The 20286-nt window shown below is 43.2% G+C and overlaps 1 protein-coding gene across 4 annotated transcripts in view; it reads right to left on the reverse strand.

The window, feature by feature from the left end:
• The window catches only part of FERMT2 (FERM domain containing kindlin 2), a 601536-nt gene that overhangs the window by 247228 nt on the left and 334022 nt on the right, over nt 1-20286 (reverse strand). For 2 of the 4 annotated variants that reach the window (XM_085626841.1, XM_085626842.1), the window contains exons 5-6: nt 18987-19019; nt 18405-18630 (exon numbers count right to left, since the gene is read on the reverse strand). In XM_085626841.1, coding sequence (XP_085482967.1) covers nt 18405-18630; nt 18987-19019 — 259 coding nt within the window. The remainder of the gene's footprint in view (nt 1-18404; nt 18631-18986; nt 19020-20286) is intronic. The other 2 variants (XM_085626843.1, XM_085626844.1) reach the window with 1 other exon arrangement.

The raw sequence follows: 20286 nt of genomic DNA on the forward strand, positions 1-20286 counted from the left end.
CAACGCTAAGGATGCCTGGCCTCCACCTTGGGGGTGCCCAGGAGTGGACGCCTCACAGGGAAAGCCAGGATGGGTTCCACAGCAGTATTCGTTCAAGCGCCTTGAGACCCTTGCGGGTGAGTAGTGCGCTATACAAGTATCAATTTACATTTACGGTTAGGTTTCTAATTATTTCAGAAAAAATATATATGCGTGTGTTGAAAAATGTTTCAGAATTACACACAGGTGCAACTGCGTGCTCATCAATTAAGAACCTGAATGCCCCTGCAACACAACGAGGACAACAGTTGTGCATTCAAGGAGGCAATTGTGTACAGAATAACATACAGGTGCTCATAAAAGGAAAATGCTACTTACCACAGTATGCATCTGTTCTTGGCATGTTGAGTCGCATGCATGCTGTTGAGTCGCATGCTGTGCATAGCTTGCTATCTAGTGTTGGGTCCGGATATTTGCACTTTGTTTTTCTTCGAAGACTTCTTTCCAGTTACGAGGTAGGGGACTCCTTTCGGTGATAGTGCACATGGACATCAACTTCCTCTTTAGTTTGTTTTGCCGCAGAGGGTGATTGAGTTAGTAAGGGTAGTAAATTGTGATGGTCATATATATTGTATGCAAGTAAGATAGTACTGCAACAGGTATAGGTACCCAGGTAGGCAGGTGGGCGCAGGTGACTACAGCGCCACATGCCAAGAACAGATGCATACTGTGGTAAGTAGCATTTTCCGTTCGAGGCATGTGAGCTGTAGATCACATGCTGTGCATAGACTATATAGCAGTTACCTCCCAAAACGGTGGCTGACCTGTAGCTGTTGCAGCTGTTTCAAATAGTGTATGCAAACCTGCTTGGCCCACACTAGCTTACTGTCTACTAAGACATCTACACAATAGTGTTTTGTAAATGCGTGTGGTGTAGACCATGTTGCAGCTTTGCAAATGTCATCTATGGGTATATTTCATAAAAATGCCATAAAGGCACCTAGTTTGCGAGTGTAGTGCGCTCTGGGGTGGATTGGTAATGGGAGTTTTGCTTTTATATAGCATGTTTGAATGCACTTGACTATCCACCGTGCAATACTTGATTTTGATATAGGATTGCCTTTATGTGGTGGAGCAAAAGCAACAAATAGTTGCTTGGTCTTACGGAACGGTTTTGTCCTTTCAATGTATTAGAGTAATGCCCATTTCACGTGCAAGGCGTGTAGAGCACGTTCTGCCACAGAATCTGGTTGAGGCAAGAACACAGACAACTCAAAAGATTGCTTGATATGAAAGGCAGAAATGACTTTAGGTTGGTCCGAAGAACCACTTTATTTTGGTGTATTTGTAAAAAAAAAAAAAAAAGCTTCATCTATGGTTAGTGCCTGAAGCTCACCCACTCTCCTCAGTGATGTGATAGCTATGAGGAAAGATACCTTCCAAGTAAGAAATTGCAGTTCACATCCATGCAATAGCTCAAAAGGTGGACCCATTAGTCTGGTAAGGACAATATTCAGATTCCACATTGAAGCAGGTGGAAGTCTTGGGAAAATGATTTATTTAAGTCTTTCCATAAATGCTTTAACAGCTATTGCAGCAAGATGTAAGTGTATGGATGTGTACGCTAAATTTCTATGCTGTAGATGTAATAGATAGTAAATGATGTGTATTGCAGCATCAAGCGGGTTGATTTGATTGTTATTACAGTAGATCACAAACTCTTCCACTTTGCTACATAGCATGCACTTGTTGTAGGGCGCCTAGCCTCTGATTATATTCAGCAGTTTGGCGGAAGATTGAAGAAGCCAGACTCTAGGATTTCAGGTGCCAGATCGCAAGGTTGAGATGACTGGGATCTGGATGTCTTATGTCTCCATGGCTCTGAGCGAGGAGATTGGGAGTAAGATGTAGTTTTTGGTGAGACTACTGATAACTCCAACAGGGTTGTGAAAAAGGGTTGACAGACCAATGTGGGAGCAAGTAGGATTAGTGTCAGGGACTGCTGTCTGAGCTTCCAAACCACTAATGGAATGAGTGGGAGAGGCGGAAAGCGTAGGCAAATATCTTTGACCAATTAGTGCATTGCCTTTGGACAATGGGTGTGGATACCCTGATGTGAAGTTCGGGCATTTTGCGTTTAGGTGTGTGGCGAACAGATCTAGCTCTGGGAAGCCCCACATTTGAAAGAATGGGAGGAGAACCTGTGGGTGGAGTTCCCATTCGTGGACCTGTTGTCGTTGACGACTGAGCAGATCTGCAATCTGGTTGTTTACTCCTGGAAGGTGTTCTGCAAGGAGATATATTTTGTGACTTATAGCCAGACTCCAGATGGTCTGAGCTAGTTGTAACCGCTAGAGAGTGTGTGTCCTCCCCATGTTTTTGTATGTAGTACATTGCTGTCATGTCTGTACGAATTAGGACAACTTTGCCTACTAGATGAACTTGAAATGCTTTGAGAGCTGGAAATGTTGCTAGCAGCTCTAGATGGTTTATGTGGAGCAGCTTTTTTTTTTTGCAGAGTCCACATGCCCGGATTGGTATGTTTTTGGAGATTAGCTCCTCAACCAGTGAGCGATGCATCTGTTAGTGCTATCTGTGGAACCGGGTCGATGAAGGGCCGCCCTTTTGAAAGGTTTTATGTATTCCACCACTGCAGAGAGCGTTGGGTGCGGCCGTCCACCAACACTAGATCCGATAACCGACAGAGCCTGGCCCTATTGACGTGCTAAGCATTCCTGGAGGGTACACATTTGAAGTCTTGCGTAAGGTATGATTAGGATGCAAGCTGCCATCATTCCTAGTAACTGCATGAACACTCGAGCTGGTAATGAGTGATGGGGCCGAAACCGAGAGATTCTGCCTGTTGCAGATTCTGGTTGGGTTGGGTTGGGACATACTAGAGCATTTTGAGGGTTTGTGGCTCCTAGATACACTTGTATGTTGGATGGTTGTAGAGGAGACTTGGTCAGGTTTATGGGGAACCAAAGTTTATGGAGTAGTTAAACTGTTTGTGTGTGTTGAAGGCAGCTTTGTTGCGAGCTGGCTTTTATAAGCCAGTTATCTAGGTAGGGGAAAACGTGAATGTGCTGTCTTCGTAGATGAGCTGCAACTACTGCCAAGCACTTTATGAAAACCCTGGGTGAGGTAGTTACTCCGAATGGGAGGACCTTGACTGGATAATGCTGGCCCTCTACCACAAAACTGAGGTATTTGTGACCAGGTGTATGGGAATATGGAAATAGGCATCCTTTAAGTCCAGAGTGGATAGAAAGTCGCTTTGTTGAAGTAGTGGGAGCACTTGCTGGAGTGTGACCATGTGAAAGTGGTCCGACTGAACGTATACATTTAGTTATCTGAGGTTTAGTATTGGCCTGAGAGAACAGTCTTTTTTGGAAATTAAGAAGTACAGAGAGTATATCCCGGTCCCTTGGTATTGTAAGGGGACTGGTTCTATAGCATGTTTTTCCAACAGAGAGAGAACCTAATGCCCGAGGAGGGTGATACATTCTTGTGACATTATATGTGATCTTGGAGGAATATTTGGGGGAATGTCTGTAAGCTCTAGGCAGTAACCATATTAGATAATTTGTAGCACCCACTTGTCTGAGGTGATTGAATTCCAGACAGGTAGGAACTGAGACGTGTCCCCCAACAGGAGTGGAATGATCAGGGGTAACAGAAGGAAGTCACTGTTTGTTTGCAGGGGAGGTGCGTGTGGAGTTGCCTCTTTCCTTACCGTTGTTTCCTGTAAAACCTCCTCTAAAATAGCCTCTTGATGAGGGTGATTGGTTGTTACCCTTGTAAGATGAGGAGGGAGTTTGTAGATACACTTGGAGCCACCCATGTAAAAGAAGCAACAAAAGTAACCCCTATTTGTAGATGACTGCAAAGTCCCCATGGACTTTGATAAAGAACATCTCTTTGGCCCAGCAATTGATACCTCGCTGGAGAAAATGAAAAAAGGACACGAAGGTCGCAAATGGTCGATTGAGAATGGAGGTTTGCACTTCAGACTTGAATCCGGAGATTCTCAACCAAGCAAGCCTGCGTAGTAGTACACTAGTGTCTGCTGCGTCTAGGGCACATCTGATGGAAGTATTGGTAATGAGTTTGCCTTCCTGGATAAGATCATTAGCTTTATGCTCGTCAGGGAGAAATTGCATGAGCTTTTCTAGCTCATCGTAATGAGCCCTATTGTATTGGGCCAACACAGCTGGAGTATTAGCAATGCGCCAATGATTGGCCGCTTCAGAAGCTACTCTTTTGCCCAAGGCATCAATTAGCTTGGACTCCTTGTCAGGAGGAGGGGCTTCACCTGTGGTCTGTGAGTTAGCTCTCTTGCGAGCATTGGAAACCACAAGAGAGTTTAAGGGCAACTGACCTTTGATGTAAGTGGGGTCAACAGGTGCAGGTTTATACTTTTTCTACACCCTAGATGTAATTATCCTTGCCCTCACAGGATCTTTAAATATTTCATTTGTGTGCTTCAACATTCCTTTAAGCATTGGCAGTGGCTTTCTGAGTGGAATTTAGGGTCGTATATAGGAAGTACTCTAACGGCTCCTTATGCAGCTCCACCCCGTGATACTGAGGATCCCTGTTCAGTAGCTCAATACAGCCAATGTTGTCATCAGGTGGAGAGGGTCTGGCCGGATATAGATCAGGGTCATTATCAGTGTTTGGGTCAGTGTGATAATCCTCCCAGGGGTCAATGTCCTGTGGCCTATCCTGATCTTCATCCCAGTCATCCTGTGGGTCAGGTGATAGTGGTGATGAATTTGTGGGTGTGATGAGTAAATTGGGATCAGAGGGGGAAGGAAGTGAAATGCAAGGTGGAGAAGGGTTAGTACCCACACTTTTCCTTTTGAGAGGAATGTGGTAATCCTCTAGCTGGTCTATTTTCAGTTTTTTTGGAAGGGCGGCATGGATATGTCCTGTATCTGGGTTTATCACCAGCTTTTTTTCTGCTTTGGATCCGATGGCAGGGCTTTGGGCCAAGGCTCTTTAAACGGAGTGTCCTTGTCCTTACTCACCGGTTTTGGCGTCGAAGGTTTTGGTTCAGATCTTTTCGGTGGCGAAGGTGGATTCTTCGGTAGCAATGGGATTGTCACAGAGATGTTTCGGTGCCGAAAGTGTTGGTTGGGCACAGATAAGGGGTCGGTTCGAGCCGGACGGCTTTTCTTTGCGTTTCTGTGCCGGGCCCGAGGGCAGGGGGTCTGAAACTTTGTCGATAGCCAACCTAATAACAAAGCTAGAGGAGGGACCGGAGACTTTTTCTTTGTTTGTTGAGTGGGCAAGGGAGTATCTTTACCCACGGTACGTTGACCCGGAGTAACCTGCTCTTCCATGTCGGAATCGGCTTCGGACACGGGGATATGTTGTTGTTGTTGTTCTTCAGCTCCTTGAGAGTGATGTTCTGTGTCGGAATCTTCACTGTTCGGTGCGGAGCCGCTTTGATGTTGCATCTCGTGACGTCGAGCCTGACGGTCACGAAGAGTCTTCTTTGATCTAAAAGATCGCCACGTGTCAGTCTTTCCCGTCGTGTTCTGGGGACAGGCAGAGGTTACACACTTCGTGCAAGTCGGTGCATGGAAATTTAGCACGACACACGGGCACAGTTTGAAAGGAGTTCGTTCCATCGACTGCTAGCGCTGTCGGCGCAGGTAGGCCCAACGGCCCGCCGAAAGTTTTCCAATCGAAGTCGTTTTGAGTGGAGACTATACACAAAGAATGGAAACCGCGATCGATAACATTACTGTCGAGGGTAGTGGATTGCGCGTCGCAGGGGTTCGAGAAACGGTGACAAAGCGCAGCAATACACATCCGAACCCGATGGGGGGGAAAAAAAAAATCAATCTAAATATGGAGTTGATGCCCATGCGCACAATTACCGAAAGGAGTCGTCACCTACCTCGTGACTGGAAAGACTTCTTCGAAGTAAAACAAAGTGCAAACATCTGGACCAAAAACAAGATGGCGAGCTATGCACAGCATGTGATCTACAGCTCACATGCCTCAAACATGGTCTTTATCCATATAAAACAAAAACATGTTGACATGATCACTCTGTAAACCGAAGGGGGTACACTGACTATCATTAGGCCTCACAATAATTAAACCACACTGCTGGAGAAAGTCCTTTAAGCATAAGAGTTGAGTAAATTGGAATGGATTTATTTAACAAGGTACCCTGTACTGTGCAACAAACCACAGATCGTGCCTTTATGCTATGTATCTAGGGGAGGACTTGGGGATAAGGGAGGGTGGAGCAATAAATCGAAATAATCAAGAAATTTGAATATTGGAATTTAAAGCAAATATAACACCTTCAAATGTGAATCTTATTTCTCTTTAACACCTCGGCACTGTCTCCAGAAAGTAAATTATCTCCTAGATGAATATAAAAACATTAATCAAAGTTGAAATAAAGTGCTATGCCAACTGAAATATAAGCAATCAATTTCATATACCTCTGAATACCTGTGAAGGGTGTCCCTACATTCCTCCAGATAGATCTCCATCTACATAGAGCATTGATGAAAGATCACCAATAATTATTTCTTGTTTCATTCATTTATTTTCAGACAGGAAGACACAGGATGCTGGTTTAACATCCATATCTAGAGAACCCTATATGAGCTCTTCTTCAGTTAACATTTTCTGTCTCTCCCAGAGGAGGAACATCCAAGAAATATCCTCAAAGAATGTCCTAGTGGAAAAGGAATAATTCTCTTGATTTACTCTGAAAGGCTGGTTGAAGGTAACAGCATATAGGAAACAATGAGCACTCAAGGCACTATTTTTTTTTACACTTTGTAGTAAACATCCCAATCAATGTCTACCCCATAGATACGAGGAGTTAGAACCAGCGAGATTGATGATGAATGGCCAGGTTGGGCAAATTCAGTTTAAATACTTCCATAGAGTTTACTACACGCCAGATAGGCTGTTCAAGATGGACCGAAGTAATGATCCCTCATGTTTGAGGTGCCACATGATGGAGGGTACGTTTCTGCATGTAATGTCGGAATGTCCAGTGATCCACATTTACTGCACCCATATCCACTGTACTTTGCAGAACAGTAGTTGGTTTTGCTTTTCCACAATCACCAAAAGTATCATACTGGGGATTCAGCTGGACTGGGACGATCTTTGGTGGCATAAATTGTTGATGTTGGGTTATATTGTGGCCAAAGGGGACATCAGTAAAAAGTGGTGAAATACCACAACACTCACTGTTTCCGAATGGCTCAGGGGTATGGACTAGCGGCTGAAGAGTCAATCTATGAAAATCATGGCTGCCTTTTGAAGCGTAAAAAATATGGTTGAAATGGTGGGGCTGTTTTCAATCGGTATTGCCTAGGAGATGCTCTACATAGGAGAATGCGGCCACACCCAACTCTGTCATGTCTGCCAAGGAGGCCACACCATCAACATCTGCTGTTTAGTCTCCTTCACGGAGGGTGCCCCTCATTTTGCTGAATATATTTTTCTTAATAGCTTATTTCGGGGGCTTCTGGATGCTTTTGATTTGGCAGCTGACAGGGAGCAGCAGGGAAATGCATCCACTTATGCCCCCTCAGGGTCTTGTTTTTGGGAACCGTGGTCCTCCTGAAATGGCTTGTACTTTGTTAGCAAATGAATAGCCGATTTTACCTTGGTCCCATTGAGATAATTTATCAATTATGTGAATTATTTTTATATTTTTTTTTTAGTTTTAAAACAGACAATACTTTGTTGGGCACCTTACATAATTTCAACCTAGTTCAACAAAGTCAAGGGGTTCCTGAGGATCACAAAGGGATCTGTACATGATATAATGAAAAGCTTTCTTGGGTTAAAGTTTTATCATTACAAACCATCCTTGAGGGCAATTAATGCAACTCCCTGTTGCTCATTAGATCTGTGGAAATTAGGTGTCAGTGCTACTAAACACCCCTTCTGATCTTATGAAGTCTCCAATGAAAGTGATGCACACTACAGTGAACACATCTGTTTTTAATCAGAGAGCCCAATACTACAAAATTGCATTTTAAAGTTGGGTGAAGGGTGGTCATTCACGGTCCTCCCTACACTGCATGATTATTCACTTTTTATTATGTGCCGATTGTCTAGATACTTATTGGTTGGAATTTTTGTGCACTGTGACCAACAAAGTATTTACTGCCTGTTAAAAATGTAAAACCTCGATAAATATTTAATGTTTAATTTCCACCTCAGATTCATAAAATACAGCTCATTTGTAGTGGTTGGAACACTTATTCTACTCTATCAACCCTAGTAAACATGACAGCAAAAGTGAAGGAGGTCTTAGTAATGCTTGTGGGTTGGAGAAGTTCTGCAATGATCGACTCAATTTGTGGATCACCATAATAGAGCAGGAAGGTGACAATATCATCTATGCGGGAGACACGCAAAGGTGATCCGCTAGGAGACATAGATAGGAAGAGCTCGAGTCCCATTAACCAAGTGCAAAATAGATCTGACAATAGGGAAAGATCGGACTTGCCTATTGCTTTGACATGCAAGATCTTGGATCTTTCAAAGGGGATGGAGGCATTCTAAAATAGATATTGCCAGCTGGAGAACTTCTGGAATCCAAGACAAATTTCGTGAAGGCACTAGGAAGTCTCCCTTGACACCATCTTCAGAAGAGGAGGAAGAAGATTAAGAATGATGAACCATGGAGGGCATAAAAGCTTGGGAGTTGGCTCTGCCTGGGCACAGGCAAAAAAAAAACTGGCTTAATTACGTTAATGCATGTAAACCGTGCCATATCACAATTTTACCTTCTGCATGGCACCACTCATTTGGGAATAAAAAGCAGGTAATAGATTTGGAGGCACAGAAATAGGAAGGGTGTACAGATACGAGGCACAAATTGTCTGTTTATATTTGTGCATGTCTGTGTTACCACTTATAAGCACAAACCTAAATCCATTATTTTTGCCAATGCTCATCTGTTTCAGTGACAAGCCCGCAGAGAATATGGTATTCCTAGCTCTGAGTTCAGTGCTCGTGGTGCCACAGAACTCAGTGACTTCAATGATTAGGCCCAACCAGCTGAAACCAGTCATGGGTTACTTTTATTTCCATTCACAGAGAACAGTGCAGAGCTATTCAGGCTCGATTATTTGTAGAGGAGCAGGAAGACCTATAATTTGCCTACGTGTTATTGCCTTCTGTTGTGACAGTGAGCAAAAAACAATGGACTTTAATGCAGTCCAGGGTAGCAACCAGTGGCTGGCCACATTAAGTCAAGCATTTCACTAATCAGTTGTTTTTTCTCTACGGTTTTAACTGTGGTTCCTGCTGTCGTATCAACTTTCCAAGCAATTGTCACTTCTGTGGCATCTGCTGTTTTGGCAGCTGCCACCGTTGTCCCTATTGTGATTATAGGTGTGGTCAGTGCCGATGGGCCCACCTTGCTGGCAGCTATTGCTGTTACCCCTGGCAAGGTGGTATCCATGATCATGAGACTTTGTTGTGTTCACTGTGATTGAACAGCATGATTGCTCCTGTTTGAACAGTTGCTGCTGCTATTGTCTATGGTGCAGTAGCACATGTGGTTTTTGCAGTGGTCCCTGCTGAGGTAACAGCTGTGGTTCATTCTATTGTGCCAGTTACAGTATTTGCTAGGGTTATAGTAGAATTTGCTGCAGTTGTCTCAGCTGTGGAGTCAGAGGTGGTGACAGGTGCCTGCTGAGGTGGAAGCAGTTGTCACTGCTGTAGTCTCTCCTGTGCAAGCAAATATTATTGCAACCGTGTTTGCTGCTGTGGTCACAGCTCTGGTTGACACAGATTCAATGTATGGTCACTGCTGGTGTTCCTGCTGTGCTTGCAGCTGTTCCACCGTTAGAGCCTTGGTTGATCTTTGCAGAGACACAAATGTGGTTCTGGCTGTTGCCTGTTATGGTAGCGTTCCTCGTTACAGTTGTGGTCAATGTTGCAGTTGCTGCTGGGGCAACTGTTTTTACAGCTGTAGAAGATCCTGTGTGACAGCAGTAGTTACTGCTGTAATCCTTCTTGCTGACCTTCCTGTATGTACAAACATTTGTCACTGCCTTACCTTACAGGCAGTTGTTGTCTCTGCTGGGTCCGTCTCTGCTGTGGTCTATGACCTGGTGGCATCTGTGGTCTCCCCTGTGCACACAACAACGTTTACTACTGTTGTCCCAGCTGTGCTGGCTGCTGTCTCTGCATCATCATAGCTGTGGTCACTGCTGTTGTAGCACCTGTAGTCACTGTGGCCTCTTTCATCTATAATTTCTGCTGTCACGGTAGATGTGGATGCTGCTCTAGAGGGACGCAGAGGCCACAGAGAGCACTGCGAGTCGCTTAAGCTCTCTAGTATGATCACAGGGAAGGTCTACTTAATTGTAACCCCTTTACTCAATGCAAAAGTATTGCAAAATAAATAACAGCTCAAAACCAGCATTGAAAACCCCTCCCATAATTCTCTGTTTGCTATCCCAGTCATACATACAGTAAAAATCAAGATCTAAAAATGAGCAACAGTGACCAAAAATAAATTCAAAAGTGTGACAAAACACTTCTGATGTAATTGCTGGCCAGATCTTTGAAATGTGCAGATCTAAATGACTTCCAACATCTTTTTATGTTACATGTAGCATATACGTGCAAAACATATGTAGTAATGATGATCACTACAATATGTACAATATGTATAAGGTTAGGAAACTGTTTATTCTCTTGGCAGGGACTGCACAGCAGTCCGCATGGGAAATTCAGCAGACCAACTGTCACTCCCAACCCCCACAAAGATACATTCCACTTCGAATCCACACACAGGACAAGAGGCAGTAAACATTCTAGGATGATGAAGAAGTCACCAGTATTATCCTTCTCCTCTTGTTTTTTTCCCCCTCAACAGTATAATAAACCTAAATAACCAAAAATACATACACCTCTTTTTGCATTTTAAGATCTATGGTTAGACATCACGTAATGTCACTTTGTGTTGCACCGCTTATTTTTGCAGGTACCACGTATTATGTTTCCTGGGACACTCAGCTACCATTTTCCTTTTTCTTATTTTTTTCAGACAGTATACAATACCTAATGGTATGCTTTTATAATGCTTTATTAATTGCATTTTCACTTATTTTATATAGTCGTTAAATTAAGCACACGTTATTTATACAAGAGGGATCTTGTTCTTGTCCTGACGAAGATGCCTTGCTGCATCGAAACATGTTGACCTACTAGGAGTATCCGCACATTACGCAGGACATCTCCGCACCACCTTTTTAACAGTACCAGCCTCCCTTGACCTATTAAAGTTTCTACGTCTGATGAGGCCAGGTCCTTTTTAATACACCTACCTACATCCACTTCAGACCTACCTACATCCACTTCAGACCTCCCTCTTGCATCACACATAGCACTACATTATCAGTGCTCCCGCGTAGTCGCAGGTCGTAGCACGCCCGTCCCGCAGCGGGGCGGGAAGACCCCTATGACGAAGCATGACACCAAGGGCCATTCTGGTGTGTGAGGGGTATTTAAACAAACACAGTGTGTGTCCAACCACAGTAGGATACACACCCTCCACCACCCTAGATATCTGAACCAGGTTCTTCTCTTCCCCCTCCTCTTTCCCCTAGAGGTGGATCCATTCATTTTCACTAATCTGAACATCCACCCTGGACATTTTGAAAGAAAGTTTCCTTCCCCTCAACAATTCGAAAGGTAAAATCATAGTGGAAGAATGTGGAGTGGTGCAGTAAAACCAAAGCATAGAGCGCACCGCATTCTGCACCAAGCATTTACTTGCGATGGCCCATTGCACACAGTTGTTCAACACACTATTCATGTGTCTACAAGTATGTTTGTTTGGGGATGATACAACAAACCTTTACAGTGTTTAATACCGCTTTGTTCTAGAAAATCTTGAAACTAAAAAACGGACAAATTGCACTCTATTGTTAGACACAATGGTGGTAGAAAAACCTCTCAGGAAAATATTTTTCAGAAAATCTATGACATTCTTTGAAGTTAGTTCACATACACAAACAAACCTCTGGCCACTTTGAAGAGTAATTGATGACAACCACCCGTCCCTGTCACTTTAGGAGTCCCACAAGGATCATCCCTCTCCACAACACTTTTCAATTTATTCATGGAACCACTCACTGAAATCCTCAACTCCTCTAACATACAGTATCATATGTACGCAGATGACACAACTATACTTAAAGATACATTCCCTAGAAGGCATCAGATCTCTTAATTCAACGCCAGAAAAAACTCAGACCTGGTTGGCCGAAAGCCACCTAAAACGAAACACCCTCAAAACAGAATTCCTCCTAATCTCTCCTCCCTCCAAAGTAACCATAATTCAAGACTGGCTGAAACAACAGCACTCAACTGACAACCTCTTATTATCGACTCTGCGAAATCGCTGGGAGTAACTTTGAATAGAAATCTAGATATGCAAAAAACACATTGGCGCAGCAACAAAAGGAGCAAACTTTCAGATCAACACCTTGAGAAAAGGAAAACTCTTCCTGCCCAAAAAGGACTTCAAACGGACAGTTCAAGCACTAGGTATTCCAAGCGTGGAGTATGGGAGTGTCTCTCTTCGCGGCCTTCCCAGATTCCCAACAGCCTCTGTAAGAGCACAATCAACTCAGCAGCCAGACTCATTACCGGCTCCAAAAAACCTCTCACATCTCTCCAGACCTCAGAGCCCTAAACTGGCTCCCCTTTCAAGCCAGAATTCATCTAAAAATTGTGTGCCTGACGCATAGAGCCATTCATCATAACACTCCCAGCTATCTAGCTCAGAAATTGGTGCTCTCATGTAGAAACAGATCCTCTAGAAGTGCCAGTAATCTTTTACTGAAACCACAAAGATTCAACAAGAAGAAAACATCCAACCGTACCTTCTCGGGGATGGCGCCCAGGATCTAGGATGCATTGCCCTCTGAAACCTCTAAATCCTTCTATTGCATCGTTTAAAAAAAGAAGTCAAATCTCTTCTCATGGCTAAATTCACTTGAGCCAGGCTTATATGTGTCTATACGACCCTGGATTTTTATGGAACTCGAAGCATGTTACGATTTGCCTATATACCTATACAATCCCAGATTTGTATGGAACTCTATGGTAGTTACAATTTGCCTATGTATTTCCTATATTTACTTTGTAAAGCGCTCTGATACCGCAAGGGTCTTGTTCGTGCTATATAAAACCTTCAAAATAAAATAAACCACAGCAAAGCAGAAATATGGAGGCAACAAGTTAGAAGGGCCAAACAAATGAATGCCTACCTTTCTCTGCCCCCCCCCCCCCCCAAGGCCTTGAGGGAAGTTCTCTTGGTTTCAGGGGTGTGGTCCTTACCTTAAACCCTTTTTCTGCATTAGTACACACTACACAATCTCAGACAAAATCATCCACTTCCTTATCCATCAGAGGCCACCAGAAAACCTCATGCACCCTACGCTTATTTAAGATCTTGCCCAAATGCCTTCATGAGCACCATGCAACAAACTTACTCTTTGACTCTCAGGTGTTATCAGTTTATCACCACGCCTCAATATGCAGTCTTCTACAGAAAGTTCAAAATAAACTTTCACAAATGTTTGATACAGGTCTGGTAAATTTTTCTCCTTGGGCCATCCATGGCTAACACATTCCTCTTCACTTACAACACCCCTCTTCCATATCAATGGATGAAATAAAACTGTCATGGTCGCCATCCTCATCTAACCCAGCTTCCTCATCAGCAATAGGAAATCTTGATAAGAAATCTGCTCTACCGTTCTTGTTCTCTGGAAAATGTTAGAAACTTCAAAATCATATTGCAGACTTTTTGTAGATAATCTAGCGATCCTTGGTGTGTGCACTTTGATCTTGCTTCCAGACAAGATAGAACCAAACGACTGGTTTGAGCACAGGATAAAGTGATCCCCCCCAATGTAAGAGTGAAACTTCCCGATAGCCCGCCAATAGTTCTCTCAATGACCGAGTAATTGATTTCTGGACCTCTAAAAAAAAAACCTTGAGGCATATCCCTAAGTATTTTCAACACTTAGTCTGTGTGAGGATAGCGCCCAAACCCACTGCATCCACCATGATGGTGCACTTAACCTTAGGATCGAAAGGTTTCAAGATTTTGGGACCAACCAATTGAGATTTCACCCAATCAAAAATTTGACAACCTTAGTCTCATATGAACAGTAGATTTCTTTTTAACATGTTGGTGAGAAGTTGAACTTTGGTCTGGCACAAACTTTGAATAAAATTTGCAAAGACCTATGAAATACTTCAACCCAACCTTGTCCGTAGGTGCTGTATTATCTACAATAGCTTTTACTAAACCTGGTCTAGGTTCAACACCATGTTCTGAGAACACATGTCCCAAATATTTAACTTTCTTTTTTTTAGGAAAACACTTTAAGTACAACACCCTTTTCCTGCATAATGTTCAGAACTTGGAATAGTGTTCTGTCATGTTGCTCCTTGGATTCGCCATATGTCAAGACAATCCTGAAAAACAGCAACAACGCTGACCTCCTTCAACATACGACACATAATCCTCTGAAAAACAGCCACTGCTGACCCTACTCCAAATGGCATTCTACAGTATTGGAAAGACCCAATGGGAGACAAATGCCATAAGGTGTCTTGAAGATGGCTCCAAGATCACCTGGTGGTAAGCTGATGCTAGATCTAATTTTCTGAACCATTCTGAAACCTTTGGCAGTGGATGCGAGTCAACCCAAATGTTTTTATTCAGGCTGCATAATCGCCATTTTTTTCCTAGTAACAACCAAACGCGAAAGCCACAATGATGACTCAATCGGCTCGATTATGCCATTTGCACACAACTCCCTCAGTTCTTGTTCCAAACTGTCTCTTACACTATACGGAATACTTATAAGCCTGTGTTTGACTGGTATGGCACCATCTTTTACTTTAATCGGATGTGAAAAATCTTTAATCATACCCAACGGATCACTAAAGACTGAAGGAAACTGTTGAATGTTTTCTGTAGAATTAGTGAAATGGACTATGGAAACGATTATCAGGCCAGGAAATAAAGAACATTTGAAACAAACACTGGTGGAACCACCCAAGAATTGATAACCCTTTAATAGCCACATATACCTTGCCAAGTATTTTCCTACCTTTGAACTAGAAGATTTCTTCGAAAAACTCAGCCAGTTCTATCTTCTGCCCTTCATATGAGACAGGAGCCCTGTCTGGTGGTTCCAAAGGTCGGTTGCCCTAGGTTTCCTCAAACATCTCCTAAGTGATCATGGTTATCCTTGCACCGGACTCCACTAAAAAATTCACTTTTTTGTCTCCTTGCCTACAACCATCACCATATCTCTCTCTCAACTCCTCTTTATTATGGATTCCCTCTGGATCTTCTGGAAACCAGCTCAGACATTCGCAATGCCAGAAGGATTGGCATAACCGTTGCTTGACTGAGTAACACCTCCACTACAATTCCCACTTTGGCAAACTTTATCAAAATGACCTATCTTGCCACAAGCCCTGCACGTCATTCTTTGCTGGGCACCCTTTGCTGCCCTTCAAATGAGAAAAATTAACACATCTAAAACAGATGTTAGCTTGCTTAAAGAAAGATCTACTTTCACTACGTGGATCCTCATTAGACTTTACTTCCTTGCCTCTAACTCCACAAACATGCTCATAACTTTTGTCTTCTAACTCCTTGGACACTTTGGATAGGTCGATGCTCTTTGCGGTATGGATAGTTTCTTCAAGAGACTGGCTTCCCATAGATAAGAATTTCTGCTGAATAGACTTAACTGAACACTTAGGAAACTGAGTTCAGACTGTCCATTTGAGAGGTTCATGGAGCAACTGGTCAGAAACCAATATATCTGAGTGCTGAAACAAAGGCGCCTACATCTTCCCCAGATCGTTGTCCTCTTTTAAAGAACTTATGTCTGATGAACACTAAACTCTGCAAAACATCAAAATGTAATTCTAGCTTTTTTACAGTTTCCACATATTCGTCAATGTCTTCTCCCTGAGCTCTCACCAATGGTGATACATGTTTAAAAAGACGCCTCCTTCAAACCCCAGAGAGTGTAATAGTAAACATTTTTCTCTGGTCTATAATGTGACGCTCCTATGGCTCCCAAGTATGTTACAAAAGCATCATACCAGTTTGCGCATGCAATGGAAGGATTACCAGAAACTTCAAGGAAAGACAGTGGTGGTGCTACAGAATGTATGTAATGGATGCAGTGTAGACTAAGCTCGAAAAGAACGTACCAGAAAGCAAAAAGAAAACCAAATTAATAACCCAATACACTACTGATGACGTTTGCACAATATTCTCATCCCCCCCCAAAAAAAATGAAACCAGAGACTGATCAAAATGGCATAAGCCCAACACAGTAAAAGCATGTAAAACCACATGATCAACAAAAAAAATATCACTATCAAATGGGTGTGCGCGCCACCGCACTGTTTAACATAAAAAAAAAAACTTAGCATAATGGTGTGCGTGTCACCCTGGGAAAGGACGCACCTGAATATACAATGAAAAGCTGGACTGTGCGTGCCACTGCGCTAAATCTTTAAAATACTCCCAATAACCAAGACGTGTGCATCGCCGCATTCAATATCAATTGTGGCATGCCTGTATGCATCTCCAATGCATGCACTTACAGATTACAGAAAACACACTGTGGACTTCAGGCTGAGCGAGACACACTCATAAGATAAACAACTCCCATAGCCTAAGCCTTTGAGACATGCCTACATTGGTTCCTCAATGTAGGATGATGACCGACTAGGCCACAACACTCATGCACATAAGCAGTCAAAGTTCACAATGGAATTAGAATCAGCCACATTATGGGCATACACCACTAGACAATACTCGCACGCCTCCTCCCAACACAGCGGCTCTTGCCAACGTCTGCCTGTTTGACTCAGTGCATGGCACTGCTGCTAATCCTCTGGGCATGAGCCCTGACAGTAGCTTCCAGTACTTGTTGGCCAAGTAATACTTCACCAACTTCACAGGCTAATTCTTTACGACATCCGCGGTGACCCGCAAACGCTGAGAAACTTCAGGATTGCACTGAGTGGACCCCTGTGTGCTCTCCTGGCTTCTGCAGTCACCTGCCAGTCGTCGCCATCATAATTGTAGTAATGACGATCACTGCAATATGTATAAGGTTACACCAGAATTTGGAGTGGTGCGTTACCCAAGTGGTCAGTTCAATAAGTGAGTTCACTTGTAAAGTTGTATCAAAAAACAGTTCTTTATTTTCAGTCATCTGACAAAACTGAGTTCCAGCCAATGCGTTTCGTTCATTTCACAATGAACTTCTTCAGGGAGTTTGTTGAAAGTTTGGACGGCGGGAGAGAAATGTTCTTCATGGAGCCGTGTCCTGTGGTCGTGTGGTGTGATTACGCTCAGTTGAGCACGTCGGGAATCGCTAGAAATTCAGCGTCAGTACCGCTGGTTGTCCGTGGAGGAATTATGGCCTCCTTGATAAGGGCCAAGGTCCGTGGAATTCGAGATGGCAGCGCGCCTGGATATGTCCCGGTTCGGTCTGTGTCACATATCCAGGCGTGCTGCCATCTCAGATCCCACGGACCTTGGCCCTTATCAAGGAGGCCATAATTCCCCCACGGACAACCAGCGGTACTGACGCTGGATTTCTAGTGATTCCGGACGAGCTCAACTGAGCGGAATCACACCACGCGACCACAGGACACTGCTCCATGAAGAACATTTCTCTCCTGCAGTCCAAACTTACAACAATTGTCCTGAAGAAGTTCATTGTGATATTAACGAAACACGTTGGCTGGAACTCCGTTTTGTCGGATGACTGAAAATAAAGAACTTTGATACAACTTTATGTAAACTCACTTATTGAACTGACCACTTGGGCAGTGCACCACTCCAAATTCTGGTGTAGTTCTCGCTCTGCTTTGCAGTTGGCACCCAAGAACGGCAGGTGCAGGTGTTGCATGTGCACACCAACCAGAAACACTCTTGGATCTAGCACATAGGGAATACAGCAGGGAAGTGCGGCTATCCCGGTTCGCTATTGCTCTTCTTGTTCCACTGAATATGTATAAGGTTAGGAAACTGTTTATTCTCTTGGCAGGGTCTGCGCCGCAGTCAGCACGGACAAGTCAGCAGACCAACTATCACTCCCAACGCCTGCAAAGGTAAATTCCACTTCGAATTCACACACAGTAAAAGAGGCAGCAAATATTCCCCGGATGACGAAGACATCACTGGCATTAACCCCTACAAAATATGTGCCCAAAACTTTGTGTTTCATTTGATGACTGATAATCAGTCATGAATAGAGGTAAATTACTTATACCGGCCTAGTGATTTACAAACCAAAACATTTGCACATCTTAAAACATAACTAGGATTCTTTACTTACCCTTGATTGATCTTTGCCTTATCGAGAAGTGATTGTGGCTTGTACATTTTTGTTAAGATGTCTAGAGATGCAACGGGTTGGCTGACAGCAAGCACCCCTGGATTGCCTTCTGACAGAGCACTATCACCAAACCAGGCAGAGGTTGGAGACAGTGGACTTCCATCGCGAGAATCATAAGTTGGTGTCATAGTCTTGCTATATAGTCCAGGACTTGAATATATGCTCCCTGATCGTGATGAGAAAAAAAAAATAGATGATTAATATTTTTTTTAATGCCAATCTACCTAGTGTTCTGTGTAGAGAACAACATACATGGTAAAATACACATTCAATATTCTACAACAGAAGACTTATAACTGGTTTCCTTTCATGAACACCTTTATAAAGTTACCATAATCCTTCCAAAAAGAGTGACGTTATTTCAGGAAAACGCAACTTTTAAGCCGCCATGATAAAATTCCAAGCAATTCTCAAAGAATGTTGTAACCGCAACAGTTCAGCATAGAAAAGTAAGTTTCTGAAACAGCAAAGAACAGCTGAAGACTCAGACAGAAAGCAAGACCCTACCCAGCAAGGACTCACCTTTTACTGGGCCGATGTAAAGAACATCAGTGCCTACAGAGGAGAAAGGAAAGCAATGAAGTGAAGGCCAGATAGAGGAAGGAGCCAGATGGAACGACAGAATGAACAAAGCAAATATTAAACGGCATGCTTCTTTTTCCCCAACTCTTAAAACAGGCACGAATGAACAAGCATGACAAATGTTCTCTGTGGAGAGTATGTATTAACGCTCTAAACTGGCAAAAGTAAGTTACCACCGATTTAAACACATCCACAATGTGTAAAAACAAAGACATCATTGTTGGTCTTTTTAAAATAAGAAAGCGACAATTCATTCTATTTTTGTGCAATGCAAGATATGAAACACAGCAGACCTATTGATGTCGCTACTCAACCTAGGTTTTACATACTTTAATGTGTGGGTATAACCAACAGCACTAACTCAAAAATCCAGGCTGGTCCAAAAATTCTCCCCACTCTGGAGCTGGAGTCAGTTGAACAGAACCGGTCACATGGTATACATTGTGAACAACTGTCGAATAAGGAAGCAAAGACTGAGAAAGTCACGATTACTTCTCACCCATGCATAGACTTTAGTAATTACATGAGGAGGTGAAGTCTGATGTGCATGCCACCATCACTTCAACAATGAACTCTGGAAGCTACCACCCTTTCCAAACTCCCAAGCTTTAGCCAGACTTTACTTTTTACTCACCTTAACAACTTGGACCTCATCAATACTCTTCCTAAGCCTCAAAACATGATTAGTATCCCACAATGCATCCTTCCCTAGTCATTCAGACACCAGACAAACTGACCCAAGCAGAGAGCAAGGCAAAATACAAACTCATCCTAGTTTTCCAAACTGTTGCCCAGCCCTCTGCTTATTCCAATCTCGAACTTTAGCTGTGTCCTACACTCAAACTTCAAATTACATCACCATCCCCGATTACCATCAGTGCCACCTACAGATGGGGCCCTTTGTATCCAGTCTGCACTCCACAGGTATGCCCAACCACCCTAGTCGCATGCTCAACCACACACTTACCATACTCCACACTGTAGACATGGTCTGCACCACTGTCATGCTGCAGACTATGTACTTAGTAACAATTCTCAGCCTTAAGCCTGCTACTACATATATATAACCCTGTATTAACACCTTAAATATTTATACAACATTGAAATGCCACTAAAGCCAAAAACCCTCATCAAAAGCCAATTACTGCAGCAGTGAGATGTGAGTCAAGGAACTAGTGATGAAAAGAGGGTTTAGAGCAATGGAGATCTGCGGGAGTCAAATGGAATATGAAGTGTACTA

Source organism: Triturus cristatus, chromosome 9 (genome assembly GCF_964204655.1).
Source record: "Triturus cristatus chromosome 9, aTriCri1.1, whole genome shotgun sequence".
NCBI lineage: Eukaryota > Metazoa > Chordata > Amphibia > Caudata > Salamandridae > Triturus > Triturus cristatus.